This window comes from Sturnus vulgaris, chromosome 3 (genome assembly GCF_052056855.1).
Source record: "Sturnus vulgaris isolate bStuVul1 chromosome 3, bStuVul1.hap1, whole genome shotgun sequence".
In the NCBI taxonomy this organism is placed as follows: Eukaryota; Metazoa; Chordata; class Aves; order Passeriformes; family Sturnidae; genus Sturnus; species Sturnus vulgaris.
The window spans coordinates 97,485,394-97,505,011 of record NC_142245.1 but is presented as its reverse complement, the minus strand read 5'-3'; the positions used below and the strand labels follow the sequence as shown (position 1 = coordinate 97,505,011).

The 19,618-nt window shown below is 37.1% G+C and overlaps 1 protein-coding gene across 1 annotated transcript in view; it reads right to left on the bottom strand.

Moving 5' to 3' along the window:
• TRAPPC12 (trafficking protein particle complex subunit 12) overlaps window positions 1-19,618 on the bottom strand; it is a 49,887-nt gene that overhangs the window by 9,906 nt on the left and 20,363 nt on the right. The window contains exons 6-8 of the mRNA XM_014869548.2: window positions 15,429-15,541; window positions 8,961-9,033; window positions 5,175-5,248 (exon numbers count right to left, since the gene is read on the bottom strand). Of these exons, the coding sequence (XP_014725034.1) occupies window positions 5,175-5,248; window positions 8,961-9,033; window positions 15,429-15,541 (260 nt within the window). The remainder of the gene's footprint in view (window positions 1-5,174; window positions 5,249-8,960; window positions 9,034-15,428; window positions 15,542-19,618) is intronic.

The following is a 19,618-nucleotide window of genomic DNA, read 5'->3' as shown; positions in this document are numbered from 1 at the left end:
TGCCACATACACAAGTACATTTATTTAAATGCTGCTGTATTTATCATTCACAACTCAAAAGTGATGAAATTCTTTAAAGGAACCCCAGCCGTGATTGTAGTACCTATTAATTCTTCCAAGAGTATAATCTACTAAATCTGAAGGATTGTCTAGGGCTGTGATTTTTATCACAAGCATCAAACGCGTCACTAGAGAAATAATTTTCTTGTATCAAATTCTGTGGTCTAAAGCTGCCCCTTACCCAGTGCTCACTTTTGTGCACACTCTAAGGCTCTGGCTACAACAAAGATGCACAGCACAACCACGAGGGATTGGGACTCTGCAATGACATCCCCAAACTGATGCAGAAACAATTCCCAGGACACCATGCAGCAGGTTGATAGAAAAATGCTTCTGCCAGCTTAGCATGAACTGACTGCAGAAAAGCCTCAGCCACAAGAAGCTGCACGAGTGGGCAGTGTTTGCACCATCACAGCAGCACAGGCTCCCTCGGGTACACAGCAGCCAGCCTTGGTAGGAACAAGCAGCCAAGTCTTTAGAAGCCCATGCTTCAGGGGCTTCACGGGTTTGGCCTAGTCAGGGAAAGAAACCCTCCTCCTTTTTATATGTACTCATCTACAACACCATATGCATTACAACTACAGGTACCTAAACACTGACAGCTCCTGAAATGTGAGACTCGAGGTGAACATTAAGAGTCTATGCACTCTGTTGGTGGTGACTGCATCCTCTTTCCATACAACAGCACAGCACATCACAGCACATCACATCTGTGCTTACCCATCCCATGCCTTGCCGTACGTGTCACAGGAACAGGACCCATTTCTTCCAGATGACAATAGACTAAATTAGATGTCCAAAAGCAAAAACAAGGATGGCCCCAGGATGAAACTGTGAAACATCTTTATTCTAAATACAATCTCATTCTGTGGTCATCTGTGGATCCCATAGTGAGTTTAATATGCATTTATTATTCTCCCCGCACTATGCTGAAAGCATTAGGAGATTTCTTGAATGTATTACATGTGATACAGAATGATACTATTCTGTGGGAAGTTATAGAGGCATCTTATCTGACATCTCCTTCTGATAGAACACATTGTAAAATAGATGATATTTGGTCTCACTAAAGACTGCTGTCATTCACAGTTTTGCTAATGTGGCATAATACAACAAAGATTGTCTGATGGAATGATAAATACACACCGCCTCTGAGGAGTGAAGTCTTGATTGATACAAGGTGTGGTTGTGAGGAGTAAATCATACTAAGTATTCCCAGTAAAAACCCCAACAACTACAGCTTGTGATCTTAAGACTTAGAGATGGGGATGACATATTGTCATGGTCTTTAATCTAAAAAGATTAGGAGCCTTCCAGTTTTCCACACCTTAGTAAAAAAAAACAACCCCAAAAAAGGTATGAAGTTACACTATTTAGGATATGAATGAGAATTAGCCTAGTGTTTTATAACTCAATACCTCTTTTATTACAAAAATTTGGGGCTAACATTACATATACTAATCCAAAACAGTTGTAGTAAGCCACTGGACCTACTTGCTGCAGTGTGTTTTTCCTTCAATGCACCACAGTATAACTGTACTTCCCTTCATGGTCACTGCATTACCTATTTTCATATTTTTCTCACCACCACCTTAAGTACTTAATTAGAAATAAATATGAAGGACCATGATGTGTAGAATGCTGAGAGTAAGTTCAAGAAATCTTAGACTAAAAATCTTAGTTACAAGGAGTGGAGAGTTCATAAATACTTTGTTTTGGGGAGAGAGGACAGGAATAACTTATCCTTCTTCTCTATCTAGTGCAGTTGTGGAAGGGTTATGAAAGCAGAGATTCACAGTGCTATGAATCCAGAGAGCTGTACTGCAGCAGTCAGGCAAAAGACATGATGATTCATGCAGTCTTTCTCCTTTAAATCAGAGAGGAACCAAAGTCTTCAGGCATCAGTCCCTTGTGTCACTAGCACAAGCTGTTACCTCCTTCTTGGTACCATTTTAATTGTATTATATACCCAGATGAAAATCAATTCTAATGCTTTTGTTTTACGAAGGGCAAATTCTACAAAAGCTAACACAACACTGAAGAAAACTAAAAAGCACAAAATGTGTCTTTAATTAGAGTGCATTTGTAATATATATGGAAAATACTTAAGTGTTTATTCCTTAGAGAGATAAAAATCTGGTAAGATAATGTCAAAAGTGATTTTAGCTTTGATGAAAAGAACTTTAAAAGTTTTTAAGACACTTCCATGGTGATTTAGTAAAGTGACAGGCATTTTGCAGATAAGACTTTTGAAATGAAACAATGCACACCATCAGCTGTATGTTAAATTAATATTCCCCTCATGCTGCTATATTCAGGATATGCTTTCATAGTGACATAAGCCCTTGTCCAGTTCTTGTAAATGGAAGTCTACAGTGAGAGGTTACATGGTCTCCCCTTCCCCTCCTGCTGTATTTCCACATCTTTCCTTAAGTTGCCCCTTGTTCACAGGAAATGGGAAAGCTGTTTGATATCAATTGATACAACTGCAATCCACCATTTCTTTGTCATTTGCTTAAGTCCAACAGTGGTGCACAGAAAGAAGGTAGAACCCATTTAAGAAAGATTATAAAAAGAAAGGGAGATGAACAGGAAAGAAAGATTGCCTTGAACTGCAACCAAACTGTCACTGGTCACATGGATACAGGGACACAGCAGATAGAGTTCAGTACCTAGGAAAGATATTCCCAGGGTGTAGGCAACATGACTGATTTCCTGTGTCTGGGTGAATCAATTTGCCTTCACTCACTACCTCCAAAATAATATACCTCTCCATCTCAAAATTTAAAGAGATATTTAACTGTGAAACAAACGAGGCACATTTAAGAAGGCAAAAATCATTGTACTAGATGAAGAGAATTTTTTTATTCAGATAAGTAATGCAGAAAAGATATGACATGAAATAAACTTAATAATTAAGAGTTGAAGATAAAGAAAGTAGATTTAAATAGTTATAGAGTCAACATCTAATCAAACTGGTTTTTTTTTAAATTTTCAAGTGTCAATCCTGACAAGATTGTTCCTTGTTAAATACTACTGTTGTTTTTTCGGCCAAAGAAAGAGGTCAGTGAAAGTAAGATAATATCTTTGGGGTTTTTTTTCATACCAAAGTCATACATTTTTACTTTAATAATTTATTATTATTGTCATCATCAACTACTTGCCCAAGGTATTCTATGACCTAACAGTGCCTGGGGATGAAGCAGTGTTGCAATATTGTAAATGGTCACTAGATGGCAATAGATGGCGCTGGCTCGGAGAATGAACTCGTTGGGTCTTTCTCACATTACATGCACTTGAAACACTCGAATAAAAACAAATGCAGTTTTTAAAGTATATGGTACAACAGCAAAAAATGGTGGAACCATGTTAAATTAATATAATTGCTCATGGGAGAACTTATAAAAGTGTGTTTAAAACTTATTTGAATAGATTCATGCTGAACATTCTAGAAGGTGGAGATGATGACAACAGTATGCTGCATGTTAGAATGTTCTGGGGATATTCCTGAAAACTGAAAGACTCACAAGTACCCTACAGCCAGTGCACTGAAACGCAAATTTCAGATGGAAGTAATTATGCATTAACAAGCAATTGTGTGTAATTTGGAAGTTAATGTGAACCATAAATTTCTAATTTAACAGCTGTAAGATAGCCCTAAATGCAACTAATCTTAAGGAGTATCTGACCTGAAGTATTTCTGAAATATCATTTCCAAAAAGATTATAATTGGTATTTACAAATATATTTCTGTATTTCTATATTACCCAAAGAAAATAGGACTAACAAGACCAAACCAGAGGAAGGTGAGAACTGAGTGTGCATGTAAATTTGTGTGTACATGAAAAACATATGAGTTAAAAGAGAATTTACAGCAAAAAGTGAAGTTCTTGAAAATATATATACCAATATTTTTTTATTTATATATTCTACTTTGTTTGGTATAGCAGCTCATGCTTTTCTTCACTTGTTTACAGAAAAAGAGAATTATTTAAAAAATGAACCTATGTCATGTACCTACTTCAAAAGACAAATTGTTTTAATGAGTAATTACTTCTATGCAAGATAGAAATGTTCTTACTACAATATAATCATGAAAAGTGTGTTTCCCCTAATTCTCATAACAAGAATACTCCATTTCATGTAAAGGTGTCTCTTACATTAAAAAAAAAAAAAAAAAGAAAAGAAAGAAAAAAGAAACCATATTTTTGGAGGTATTGTTATGTTAAGAATGGAGCCTTGTTTGGGAAGTAGCTCAGTAAACATCAGAGGATCAGATCTGGCATGACCTTCGGCAACTGAAGTGCAGGGAGCCAGGAGTGCAAATCTCGGCCTGTGAAGATTCTACTGCTGACAGCCCTGCTCCAAGGCTGTTGCTGCTAATTGATCTGTAAAGCACAAACAGGATAACAGCAGTGTGCCGCAAGAATGGCGACACCCCTGCTTTCCTGGCCACAACGCCATCGGCAGAAGTCGTTTGTATTTCTATTTCTTGAATACAAGGAGAAGCTAAGAGTGTTGCACCAAACGGAGTACAATTGGTTAAAAAACTTGAGGAATGAAGGGGAAAACCCCAGCAGTGAAAGCTAGTCACTTTTGCTTTTATTGCTTTCTCTTCCACCCCTACCCACTAGTGAGGATTTAAACTTGAAAGAAGACATATTACAAGTGAGATCAGTTGACAAGGGAGGACGTATTTAGATGTTTTAGATCTCTATCAGATACAAAAGCTACGGCGTTATTAAACCTCACAAACAGAGCAACATTCCTAGTGCACAGTTTGAAAAAGGCAGAGCACATAATTGCTTTTAATTAGAGCATTTAGTTAAGTGTTTGAAAAATTCAATTTAAAAATGCAAATTCTGTATTGTTATTGCATGTTCTCTAGGATGATTTGGGGAGAAATAAGTACAGATATGTTCCCAAAGAATATTACTGCAAATAGCTATCTATTAAATAAGACATTATTAAGCCTAATTAATTCTTCACTAAGCAAAACCTTCATGTACTGTCAGGTAGTCTTTCCTTATCTCTGCACCAGTAATTCACTTGCATTTTCTCTGACATTCTATTCTGGAATATACGGTACCTCTGCAGTTCTGCCACCCACGTACCTTCATCATTAGCAGACAGTTTGCCATGGAGTACATCACCCGGCCCAGACGTGACCTCCACAGCTGAACAGAGGCTGCAAAATAAGAGCAGCTTGTGAATTTGCACAAATAAATTAGAGGTTCTTTCTTGCCATCAATTATTGGTCCTATAAATTACGATTTTGAAAGGTCCCCCTCGTTAACACTACTGGGTTTTAGCCTAGAATTTTTAATCCTTAGCCCTGCTGCAGCATCAGAGAATTCTGCATCTCTCCATGGGAATTGCTCAAGCAGCTCTGGGTATCATACACAAGGCAACAACGCAGAGCATTAGACAGTCACTCAGCTCAGGCCAAATATTAAACACCAAAATAGGCCACACATTTTCCAACATCAGAGCAAAAGGTGCATAAAAGGATTCAAATGATAATGAGCAATAGTTTAAAAACATGTAATCTACAGCATTAAATGTGATAAATTAAAAAATCAAACATAGCTAAAATGTCATTTCAGAGCCAAAACAGGCTGAGTGAGAAATGTCTGAGCCTGGGACTGCTTGTGCTTGCCTCTGGCTGAGAGATACGCTGAAAAAAATCTGCCAAGCTTGTCTGCTTTCCCTATTCTCCTGGAGCTTGCAGGCATTAAAAGCTGCAGCAGATTTCTCCCTCTTGCTTTGCAGACTCCTGATGTTGTAAGAGAACAGTTACACAGACCCTTATTTTCTCTTGTGTTACAGTACCATAGATCATGCTAGAAATATTTCTCTAATCCTCAAAAATAAACATTAGGACTATTCATTTAGTACATTTGGAAAATACATGTATCTCAGTCAATCAGCTGTCAAGGTCACTGTAATGATATGAAAGAGAGTGGGGGGAAGGGAGAAGAGGCTATTTCAATAAAATTGTGATAACTGAGACCATTCATTTGTATCATTAATGTAGTCACTGATGAAACCATGGCAGATTACACAGATAATTCTTTCAGCACACAAAGAAGTCATTACAAATAAGAAGGGCTTGGTGAAATGTCTACTGTCTTTCCTAAAAGGAAAACTCCTTCCATCCTCTTCAACAATAAAAGAGAACAACAAAAAAAAATCCAACCCATGAATATCCTCAAATTATCTTTGTCAAAAAGAGGGTTATAGTGTAGGGTCCAAGACTGAACCGAGTATTTCATCCACTATACCTTACAATCATTAATTACTCCCAGCTTTTGTTTTAGAAATTCCCCCATGACCACACACCCTTAGTGTTACTAATGGAGACAATACTGTAAACCATGAACAAATATTTAATGATACATTTCCCTTTTTTCTTTCTTTGTGGGTATCTGTAAAATCTGAACATAATTAAATGACTGGCCTTCATGATTTCACTTTAGTAAATATCTCCTTTTTTTGCACATCCTCATAGTTTGGTAGCACATTCAGGTTTTTAGGACTCAGGTGACAACACACTAGATGTTGATTCCTACACCGGAGACATCCCGGTTTCATGTTAACAATCAGACAGCACCAGCTACAGTTCTCAGAAAAAGACTGCAACGCAGGCAAACTAGATGTCTTCTGCCTGTGCTATAAACTGAACAGGAACCTGGTCTGGAAATTCTGTAGCTCTGTGGGATGAGGCTTCTTAGCACTGGCAGAAAGGGGTTAAAAAAAACCTGCAAAGCAGTAAACAAAACCAAAACCCAACAGCAGATAACTGTGTTTCACTGAGATGCCTAAAACACTCTCTGTAGGTCCATGCAGCCATGCTTCCACTCTAAGCATTTGCTTTTCCTTGTTTTCATCAGGGCTCTGTACTCCACACTGCCATTCATTTCAATAGGCACTGTGAAGTTACAAAATTGGCATCTTACAGAACGCATTACCAGGCAAGTGGTGCAATGCTAAATCTCTCTGCCTGCTCAAAAACTGGCAAATGAGGTGCTCTATTCCAGGCTAGAGCTGCACATGGTAAATTGATTGGTGTTGCACCTTCTTACATCAGCAGCATGGAAATTACATGCTAAGCATAATCCCCACAATGAATTAGGGCTGTCTTCACAAAAAGTTAATAAGGTTTGCTTCAGCAAGTCTCAGACGAAAAAAAGCAAACCCATTATTAAGCCTCCTGGAGCTCCAAACGCAGAGATGAAGCAGAGAGGGAGCAGACCTGGCTGACCTCTACAGACAACAGCAGCCAACAGCCTCTGCAAAGGTCCCGTGGGCTTTTTGGCAGTCTTAAACCTAGAGGCAGCTGCATAGTAGACATGTAAAGATCTCTCCAAATTTTCTGCAGCCATGTCCCTTGATAACTACTAGCTGCTGCTTTTCTAACTATGCCTCCTCCTGAGCCCATCTGAGCTCTGAAGCAGAAGCAGAGAGGAAAAGCAAAGAGCCAGTAACTCATGAGTGAAGCAGACTGGCGGACACAGGATTATGATACAGCTAGGAAGAAGTCCTTGAACCTTAAAGGAGGATCAACACTTTGGTTTTAAAGTTGTAAAAAACAAAAGATGTGGAGATAAGGATGAAAATTCTGGCAGAAAGTGCTAACAAGGAAAAGTAAGTAGGAGAACTGAGGCAAAAAGAATATTAGATACAATATTAGGTAAAAGAACAGAGACTCATGAAGTGCTGTGTCTAACTTCAATGTAAGATTATTTCCCTTCTTCCTTAACCTTCTGAGAAGAGTAGTAAATGCATTCTTTTGACTATATGTGCAAATACCTTTATCATATACGCTGCTCACGTGTTCATGTTTTTAGGACGCATTCAAAAGGTGTATCAAGTCAGGTACAGTGACACATTAAAGCAACTTTTACATCCAGTAAAATTGAAGACTAGGTAGAAAAATAGTTCAGACAGGTCTGCACCTTTCCATACAGACACAGTTTTAAGGAATTAGTTATAATTTTTTTTCTGCTATTAATTCTATCCTTCTCTAGCCTCTTCTATCTCAGAGCCAGACTTTTACTCTCCATGGACTATGTGTGAATGGTCTCCTAGAAAGAACTTGGTAACACTCCTTGGACTAGCTAAATGTTAAAGATTTTTGTTTTCTTGGTGTGTGTTTTGATCTTGCTAGGCATCATGAGGGGCCCATACAACCCATAGCAATGCCTAAAATGTCTCCTATTGTCTAATTTTCAAGTATACTCAAGTGACCTCACAAGTATAAATTCTGTTAAAAAAAAAAAGCTTGTCCTCATCACCCTTTTTTTGTGCAGTAATTTGCCCTATACTATCACTAAGATATCACTTCTATCACTAAGATAGAAGGAAAAGGAGAAAACAGGATATAAAATCATAAAAATGTTGATGTAGCTCAAAAGAATCTAAATATTATTCTAATAAGTGCCTTAGATATTTCAGGAGTCTAAGTACTATGCAGCTACAGTGAGACTCAGCCATCTGTGCTGCAGCACCCTAAGCCAGAGTAGCCATGGTTGTAGTTCAACTGAGTGGATGGCAGACATGAGGTTTGAGAGGAGTCAGCCAAGGCTTAAGATGAAACACCCATCTAGCTGCAATAGCAATACACTTATATATTCATCACTAAAGGATAACAGCCATGTTGTTTCTCCTAAGTAAGAAAAAGAACTGATTTATTGCATGGGTTTGATCAAGGGCAAAACTGTGAAATTAATTCCAGCAAAAAGTAGTACGAGGTGTATCATTTCAGGGGCTGAGTAAGCTATAAGATTACAAAACTACAGTTTTAACCAGTCTGGGGCAGTCTTGTGAAAACTTCTGGCACATTTAGGCAAGTAATAAAAACACAATGTCTGTGAAAAAAATGTTTAAAGAATACCTACCTTGTCTGTTCTCCTGTGTAATGTTAGTCATACTTCCATCTTCAGCTAAGCCTTGTTCCAAATTTTCTAGTATCTGTAGTAATTTTTTAAAGTAACCAACATGAGTTTAAACGGCACTACATATTTAATGCAAATTATCTACAATGAACAGTCTCTGTGTAAACCAGTTCATGCAGAAATGCTTCACCTAGGTATAGTTCAAAATTACTGGTTATTACCATAGCTAGATCAATTGCACAAAGCAAGAAAGTCATTGTACTGTCTGTAGAAGGATGTTAGAGTTCAGTTTATGATACTTACAGAACATTAAATGTCAGCACACTCTAGGGTCATACACATTTTGTTAAGTAAAACAGGGAACATGCTCCACCAGAGAATGAACATTAATGACCACAATGAAAGTCAAAACCGATTTTTTTCAGAGAAGGACATGGCCTCCTGACTTCTTCACCCTAATATGGGCTTTAGTTTCTTTAGTTTCATGTTTTTGTCTTTAATGAAGTATTCCTCTTAGTTCTTACTGCTATTTCCTTCTCAAACTTTGGGGTTTATTGCTTTTTAAAATTTATCGTAAATTTTAAATAATGTAAATTGTTGAGTGAATGAAGCATTTGTAGTTTTATTAGAAGAATGGAAATATATACTTAATGAAGATTGTGTCTGAAGCACTTTTAAAATATGCATGCAAGGCTCCATTTGAAACAAGTCAACTTTCCTTTTCCAAATTAATTTTCCAATTCCCACAGATGACCCCATTTTCCCTGTTACAGATGTATAACTTTAGTTGTAGAATGATGCCTAAGACTTCCTTCAAAAAACTATTAGGGCCACCTGCTGTTTAATCAGCCACTGTGGTTACCCAACGAAGGAAATACAAGGCACAGCCTCTTCTGGGGGCTGGGCGCACTTCCAAACCAACAACTTTGTTTCTGTCAGTGTAAGAAGTAACTGTGTTTTCCTAAACCAATGAAGTTCACTTTAAATCAACACAGGAAGACATGGAAAAAGAATATGGGTAAATTAATCTGGCCTTGGGAAGTGTGTTGGTTTTTTTCTATAGCCAATCAAGATAATCTGTACCTCCAGGAAGCCATCTTATGCCACCAATTTAAGATTATTAAACTGGATGAAATTGCCCTACGAGATACTAAGCCCTTTTCACAGACTAGAGTGAAGTTTTGATGTCAAGTTCATAAATTCAGCTACAAAGAACTTAAGAGCATGGAGAGACATACAATGAATGTAGAACATTTACCACTTGCCAGCTGGGCCAGGCTAATTTTCCTGGTAAGAACTGTTAGGCCGTAACAAATACAAGGTCATATGGTTTGCTGTAGACTTTGGTCAGAGAGCTAGACTGAGCTATCTTACCTCAGATTTTGAGAGGCTATGAGCAAACACCAGTAGATACTGCAGCTTAGCTGACAGGTGGCAATTTATGAGCTGGCAGTGGCACGCCTGCAAGACTGACTCTCAGTCCCACTTTCAAAAGCTGTGCAGCCACCTAGAAATCACTTAGAAACCAAAGTGCCACCTTTCAGTGTTAAATGCCTAGTGTATAATAAGACACCTTTGTCAGAAAAAACCCCACATTCTTCTCTCCCACAAATCCAAACCACTTTATAATCTACTTTCTGTGGTATAAAAGCCCTGATCTTTCTCTTCCCCTATAAAATACCTAGTGATTTCCTCTCAAATTCAGTAAGGCCCGAAGTTCCATCTCTTGAAATGGTATAAACACAAGGGGCCTTCATCAAGGTGACATGCTGTCTTGTTTAAAAAGACAATGGATTTCTCTGGAAACATTTTCACTAACATAATCAAAAAAGAAGAATTAGATATTAGCATACAATTAGAGTATTGCATTAACCATTCTGTGACATTACTTGGGGATATCTAGCTGTGACCTCAAGCTCAACATCATTAAAACAGAGCTCAGTAATGATTTGAGGCTAATTGTTTTATTCCCTAGGTTTATCTCTCTTTTGCCCTTAAGTACAAAAACATCACCTGCAGTTCTCCAGTATTTGGGCATTTCTCCATTTCCCAAGAATTGTTTAATAGTAATATTAATGATTCTGACAGTTTCTCAGTGTAAGTTACTGCATTTAGTCAATATGAAATATTTAGGTGGTAAACTGGTAATTCTGGCAATGTCACATGACACAGCTCTAACCACCCATGTTGTTACTATGAAGAACAATATGACTGAACACTTCTACCATTTAATTCATCAGTTTTACATATGACCTGTGCTTTTTCTTGTTTTGAACACTTATTGTTATGCACACTAATTAGTTTTACTGGCTAGTACTACTTCACTGAGCCTTCTGTTTTACTCCCTATCTATTGCCTGTATGCCAGAATCACTAATATATGCATACCACCATTCAGCCTTTTTTGGTGCTTCTGGAACTGTGTTTTTTTGGCTACTCAGACTGGTACAGGGTCATCATAGTTTCTATGATCTTAAAAAACAAAGTGTAAAGACAAACAGCCTCTAGATTGAAGTAGCATATGAAAAACAGAAAACTTATGTCACCTTAGCAACTAGAAGCTTATAGTAATCAAGCTTATAGTAATCAAACCTAAGAGACCGAAAAGTTCACCAATTTGGAAGTAAAACAGACATGGAAGGCCAGATATGAAAGAGTGTGCATGAAAGGGCCAGGAAGGAACATAACTTCAAGAGTTGAAGAAGAGTGATGGAACTACAGAAGTTGTGGCTGATGGGCAAATGGCACAAAGTATTTTTGACAAGTTTTGCAGAGATAATACTTGCAGAGGCCTTTTAGGAAGCAGGGCTTTCAACCCACTTGCTGCTGCTCCACCCACCTGGTAGAAGAGCCCAGTATGGCTCTGGCAGTTGAGGGATTAGGGTTTAAAAGTGAAATATACTATGAAATGTGTAAATTTCCAAGACCTCTTCCTCAAACATCTAGGGAAGCATAGACATGAGGAGTTTAGATTTAGCCTGACAGTTGTCCTTTTCATATTCTGGTCTCCAGTTAAGCATTTTTTAGCATGTCTTCAGCATTATTAGCACTCAAGTGATTATGCTTTTAAATGTTTTTAAATGAATGCTTATAAAGAACAAATCCTTTTGTGATTTAAGTTACTATTGTTACTCTTATTGCCTGGCTGTTCAAAGACCATTTATTTCAAGGAAGACTTAGAGGTGCAACAACTCATTGAGGCAGTTCATGTTGGGAAGACCAGGAATAACACAGAGACAGCAACAATTTCACTGAATTCCTCTCCCAGGCTTTAACACTCATTTGGCACTACAGATAATTTCTTTCCCAAATGCTGTTCATATGGAAAAAGATGCAGAATACCTAACCAGATCTTGATTAGACACTTGCAGGATTACTGAAAAAGGTAAAAACATTATTGCAGGAAAAAACATATATGGAAACATTAAAATAACATTTTTGCACCCAACCTCCAATCCTGCTTCAGGTACTGGAGATGTGTAAGTAAATGGAGGCTGTAAAGACCAAGTAACCAAAATAAATACAGTTTCATCTTTAAGTGGAGTGGTTAATCTAAAGTTGACAGGTGTCTGTAGAATATATATAACAAAAAGCAATAAAGAATTTAGCAGATTAAAAGCAAGTATTGGATAGGAAAAAACCTCGCCATTACATTAAGGAAAAGAAATGAAACAGAAAGACAAAGTTCTTATGATCAGAATGCACTACCATTAGCCTGGAATAACCTCCCAGAGGATGTGGCCTCAGCACCATAGGCTGGCTCATTAAAAACTACAAAACAACCTTGCATTGCAGAGACAGACTAGGTGAGCTAATAGGTCTTTTCTTTCTTCTAGCTTTTATGACTCCAAGATCATCTCATTTACATAATGATGATTCGTATGCCCTTCTGTAAATACGGATGACCAAAGATTATTTTTCCATTTTTTAGAATACAGAGGTAAAACACTAAAGGCTTTTGGTTGAAAGCTCCCCAATTAATTCTGTTATAACCCAAATGGTTCCCAAGTGTCACATACAAATATTAAGACTAATGAGTGTACATCCTTTATATTATTTTCTTGGTTATGCCATGAATTTTTTTAAGTATTAGAACCATATTCTTGAACATTCCAGTTGAGATCGAGATTGTTAGACAAACAGCATTCTAAAGAAAAATCAAAACACATAAAAACAATGTTTTTTATCAGCCAGTCCTGACTTCAAATGGTTAAATTACCACCAATTTACAACCGTCTTTTAAAAACACAGTTATATTTACACTTTTTTCACACTCTTCTTTCTACAGCTGGAAGAGTGTGTTGTCTACAACTGCCCTTGAATTGCTCCAAAACCGAAGCTACTTAAATGAAGGCTAACAAATGGAAGTAATCTGAAATGAGGTATCTACAATAACTGATGAGAAATATTTCCAAGAAGGATGTTTTATTTGTTAGTAGTTATCTGTCTGTTGTAGTTTAAAAAGAAGCATCCATCAGCACAGACAATAGTTTGTCCTGGCTACCATATTCTGGTTCTAGAGGAAGCTGTCAGAACCAAAGGGATATTGTTGTCTTTCTTGCTGCAGCTGAACACGCTAACACGTTTGCAAGGGAAACCTTGCAAACTCAGACACAGGAAGGCAGAGGCAAAGAGGTGACAATCTCTGAACCAACATCAAGTGCAGAAAACAAAAGACTCCTCAGAAGAGCTCGTGGAAGATGTAGAGCATCTTAAAACAGCTTTCTCCAAGGGAGAACACAGAATTCCCAGTGACCCAGATTACTAGCAATTGATGGACTTTGTGAGAACACAAGTAAAGAGACCTGTTCTTTAAGAACTTAGTGGGCAGGGAAATATGTATATATCAATTTGTAATTCTCCTTTATTTCTACTTATTCTTCTCCATCATATTCAGTTTCCCTTATTTAAACAAATAATCAGCCTAGTTCATATTCAAACAAAATCCTGTATTATACTTTAAAAACTGCCTTGGTACACTGGATATGCTCTAAGGATATGCACTTGTAAAAAAACATCAGAGGCCTCTAGAGCCATCTCAAGGCTGTAGATGACTTGAAGGGTCTTGTAAAGGAGTGTGTGCGTGGGGATGGAGTTAATTTCCTTTTATTTCATTCCCCTATTGACCAGCAATCTTTAATCTGCAGAGAATCATGGCTGATCACACTGTAACATGGCCATTTCAATCAAGTCTGCCAGACAGTTCATGCATGCCCTGCTCACCAGTCACTCCCTCCTTCACACTCAGTTTTCTCTCTTCATTACAAGATTAAGGAACTTAGAAACCAGTTTAGTTTTGGAACCTAGTGGACCCTTCATGACTGAGGGCAGACAGTGCAGCACTAGATTGCATAAACCCAAGATGTGAAACAGCCGATCTGCTGCACACCGAGGCAGGCAAATGCCAGTAGAAGTTCCATGAAATCCTGCAATAGAGATGTATGGCATTCCCTAGAAGAACAGAATTACTTGAAATTGAGGACTGTTTATGAAGAGGGCTGGAGAGAATAGCTGGCCAGTGATATCAGGTGAGGTATTATATATTAGAGGCAACAGCAGCTGTCAAGTGCTAAGAAGTACCACTTCTTGGCCAAATTAGATGTATCTCTCAACAGTTTCCAAATCAATTCTTTCCAACTTTATAAAAAATGCCACTTTCATCTCTCTCTCCACTTCCCTTATGCCAGTTATTTTAAGGAGGAAATATAGGAAACTTGCAAGGAATACTGAAAATGAAAAGTAATTACACGTGTTTATCTTATGTATAGTTTTGAACTTTCAAGTGTCATAGATAAAGCAATAATGTTGCATTTCTTCTACAGTTCATCACATTGTAAAATTCATGGTGACTGGTGCATTAGACTACTAGGGAAAGACTTTTGTGAAAAAAAAAATTAAGGATGAATGCTTATGGTTCAAGGTTGCTGGTTTTACTGGATAAAGTAAGTGCTCACAACACCATGACTCCAATTTCAGCACCGACAAATCCCATGTTAGAATTTAGGCCATAATTTTATATTATAGCATTTGACAAAGCAAAACAAAAACCCCAACCAAACTCAGCAGGTTGTATTTATATTCCTAAATGACTGTTGTTTCTAAAACCAGTTATTTGGACCATTTCTGAAGGATCAAGGTCATTAACAGCTGCTTTCAGCAAGCTGGACGCAGCTCAGTGAAGGAAAGAAATCTCTCCTACTCGTCCTTAAACACATCTGCTCTACTGTGCTCCACATCTTGCCTAGCAAAAGCATGAAAGTTGTCCTCTGTTCTGCTCAATTGAGCCAGACCTACCACAGAGAAGGATCTCTCTCAAAATGGAAGAGGCACTTCATTACTTTTAATAGTAAATTTCTTATTTGCATCAAGATGGAGTAAAAAATGTCATAATTGAAAATTAATGTTCTTTACAAGGATAATAAAATTCATTTCTTAAACATTAAGAAATGTTAGTGCCTAGAGATGCTGTTACCTTGGTGCAGATTATCTTCATACTATGCAGTCTGTCAAGTGATTCCTGAGGATTTCCTAGGTACTGAGGAAGTTCAGCATGCAAAATCCGCATGGAGAAAGGAACCATGGAACCTAGAAACACAAGTAATTTTAAGTGTGCTTGCTATAATGATCAGTTTGTGATTTGCCTACGTTAAAAAAGGTATGTCTCACTAGTGTTTATATCACAAAGTCCATTTTGCCTTCGTATCTTTTTCTTCCCCAATGAAAAACGTGAAAGATGAGAAAATAGGAAACTTGTTCTCAGCTATATCATGTGACATGTTTAAAACATTTTAAATAGGCAAACACAAGTAAACCATAATCAAGAAGGCAAGAAGAAGGCGCACCTAACTCAAATTTTCAAAAACAAGTTGTACTGGGACATGCAGTAAATACAGTAAATTAAGACTACCTTTCAAGAAAGATTTCTTCAAACTAATCAAAATGAAGGATTAAAAAAATGAAGTTTACTCAAGTTGCAGCTACATTACAACTAGCATTTAATAATTATGTGTATTTTACAACCAATGAAGAAATAAGATGAAATTACTGGCCTTCAAAGTATGCTTGTGAAAGAGATATAACTGGGGTATGCAAAAGCTCTTGGTATATTTTTGTGTAACTTCTGGTTTATTCAAAACATCAAGGAATAGGGAATTTTAAGCAATATTTGAGGAGAAAAAGAAATTCATACTAGTTTAGCACTACTGTTGTTGTTATTGCTATTATTGTTGTTATTATTAAATTAATTGTAGTAAAGACCTCATTGTCTACGTCTATGGGCATCCTGGCTGACTTCACCGGCAGTTTCAGGAGTTTACCTGAACCCTAATGTGTGCAACACCTTGCTTTCAGGTAACTGCATAATCCTGATTCTCAGACAAAATACCAAACATAAACTAAACAGCACTATTGAAACCAAATCAGAGCTGGCATAATGGGGATACAGGCCTTTGAAAATACCATGCCATTGATGCCTTAGGATTTAGCTTTCGTATTTTTCAGATCCTGTACTGCTTTAGTGCATAACTAAAACTCCATAGCCTGTCAGCTACTATTCTCACAATTTCTTCAGGCAAAACAATTCCTCTCTATGCCTGAAACTCAAGGACACCTTATTGTCTCAAACCTTATTGTCAAGTAAACAACAGTGAATTGGGGGGACAGGGGTGGACAGGGACAGAAACTTGGAATAAATTACTTCATTACCTGAAACTGTAATTGCAGGATTAACACCTGACATGTAAATGGACCAAACTTGTATGTCTGAAAAACTCATGACCATTGTCTACCTTGTGTGAAGCCCCTTGGAGGCCTTTGACTGCCCAAGGTGTACCTATTGAAGGCCTTCAATAGCATCTCTTAATTTTGTCCAGCCTCTGCTTTAGGTAACTACTCCAAGCCATCACCACATTTATAATATTTTAATATGTACATTTGCTATACACATATTCTAAGGGGATTTCTCTCTCAAGTTACCTCTTGCCTCATCTTTTCAGGAGCTTTCTAAATAGATTTTTGCACCTGTTCTTAACAGGCTTGTATGTCAAAGAGGGAAATGTTATACAAAATGAGTTACTGCCTCTAGACTTTTTTTTAAAGGTTGACAAAATTTTAATCACAAGACTCACTAATTATGACCTTCACAGTAAGCCACTTTCATCTACATAAATTCTCTTTTGCTGATGCTAACTATTCCCAATGGCTTCCCTGGCTGCTGTGTGCCTGTAATGGACGTACACAGGAGTTTCATGCATCATCATATGTGGAAAACACATTAAGAAAACTGCCTTTGAAGTTCTATTAAGAGACATATAGAAGTTACCAGTCACAAATGATGCAAAATATTTTATGTATGTGTTCTGAATAGTGCCTAGCATGACAGAAGATACACAGTCAGTGTAGGCAGTGAACAACAACAAAAAGGAAGTTGAAAATAATTTAAGAGTAAATTCTGTGCCAAAATACCAGAGAACTGCAAACTTATATAAGCAAATCTGAACTAAGGCTGGTTCTGTCTCTACCACCTCTCCAATGCCCAAGTTCTAATACCTCCACGATCCAACAGTAATCCTGGCAAAAAAAAGCAGTGCCTAGAAACAGTTAGTTTGGTACTGCTCTTTTGGATAAGGTAGTCTTAATTTACTGATGATGCATCTTCTGCTGCGCTCAATGGAATTTCTGAGGCAAAGGTAAACAAAGGGGGGAAAAATTTTGTAAAAACCTGAAAGAAGCTAAAGGTTTACCAACATTTTGGTTAATGACTATGTTGCAGCATTGTCAATTCTGAACAAGTTTGTATGTTTACATCCTCTTGTAAAATGCAACGAAAGGTAAATTCAATAAACACTGATACAGAAAACTTGAATACCAGAACTCAACATACAAATAGACAGGTATTTAATGAAGCACAGATGAAACATCTCACATTATCAATTTTTTATAAAATTTACATAATGGTTTGTGATACAGTTTTTTGGAATTCTGTATTTTGTAAAGTATTGATCTTATGTATTGCTGAATGAAACCACTCTTACTACAACCCCTGTGAGAGGAAAGAATAACCCACTACCAATCTACATCATCAGAAGTGGCGTTGGAGGATGTCAGAATGATGAATGCGACTCCAGGTCAACTTAGACTCTGTAAGAATCTGATTTATTTTCTATTACAACTAAATCCTCAGTTGTAACAGGCATTCAGAATTGTATTACTTCAAAATGTACTGTTATGGATGTATTATTTCTCAACCGCTTAATATTTCCTTCACAGCTTGTGACCAAAAAACATCCCAGTGAGATCCTCAGTAGCTCATCAAGTGTGGTGACAGATGTCTCAAACAAAACCAGAAGAAAGCTGCCTCAGGGTGTAAGGTTAGTTACTGTAAAGAATTTTCAAACCAGAAATTGTATCACAATTCCTTACAGGAGGATCTAAAACTCTAGCATCTGTTTCTTCTCTTTCTTTTTGAAACTCATGATATAAACAGAAGAAATTTTACTGTAAACATCCAGCAAATCTATCCAATCAATGTCTGTTACTTATTGCTTATTAAGCAAGCTACTAACTTTATTTAAAATACCAGAAACACTAGCTCTTTCTGCGTTCTTCATTAGTTTCCTTGTAATCCTTCCGAATAGCAGGAGGTGGGTTTTTTTGAGAACACACAAAACTACACATGCTCTCATACAAATATGACAACTGGGGAAAGGAGAAAAGAAATGCCCTTTTACCACTGGTAAGGCTTTCTTACCAGTCCATGTGAACAGTATTGTGTAATTTCAGGTCAAATCAGATGAGCAAATGGCTCATAAAAAACCTGCAGCACTTATTCAAGCCACTCAGTCCAAATATAGACCTTAAATACACTGCTTATAAATTAGAAACTCTTTGAGATTTTTGGTTAAGTGCATTTCCCAGATATGTTCCTGTCTACAAGTAAACTTCTTTTCAGCTAAATTATATGAGGTATGGGTAATGTATCTAATTCAGTTCCTACAGTAATAGACTGATTTTGTGGTTAAAATAAAGGCCATGAATTTACTTAGATTTGGTAAAGTTTTCAATGAGTGCTACTTATGTAAGTTGCTAATACAATTTACATACACTTCTCAAAAAGAAATACATGGCAGTTATAGAAAATGCACGTGAAGAGACCTGTTCACCAATGTAATTCTGTAACTGATTAACAACTGTGTTAGAACTGACAAGAGGTGGACTTAAAAAAGGCAAAAGATTTTCAGAAAACACTGTGATTTTCATTTTACATTGCCTAGTTTAACAAGAAAACAATTGGGAAGAAGTAAATGACATTTAATGATGACTCAAATATATCAATAATAATAGTATTAAGAAGGTCTGAAAGGCAGATTGTAGAATTTGGAGTAGAAAATTTAATGAAAAAAAAAAGGTTAGCGGGGGAAAAAAATCCTGTATTTCCCTCAATTAACATACTTATATTGAGGGGAAAAAAAAGCGCACAAAACCAAGAAGGTACGACTGACTGCATAAACACTCAGCTGTAACAGAAATAATACATGTGCTTGTTAGACTAAGGATTACATGATCTTTTCTGAAAAGTTTCACCTACTCGCTTTTAGGCCACTTAAAACATGCAGGGAAAGACATATTTCTTTGTAACAGGTTTCTTTTATAAGCAGGCATACA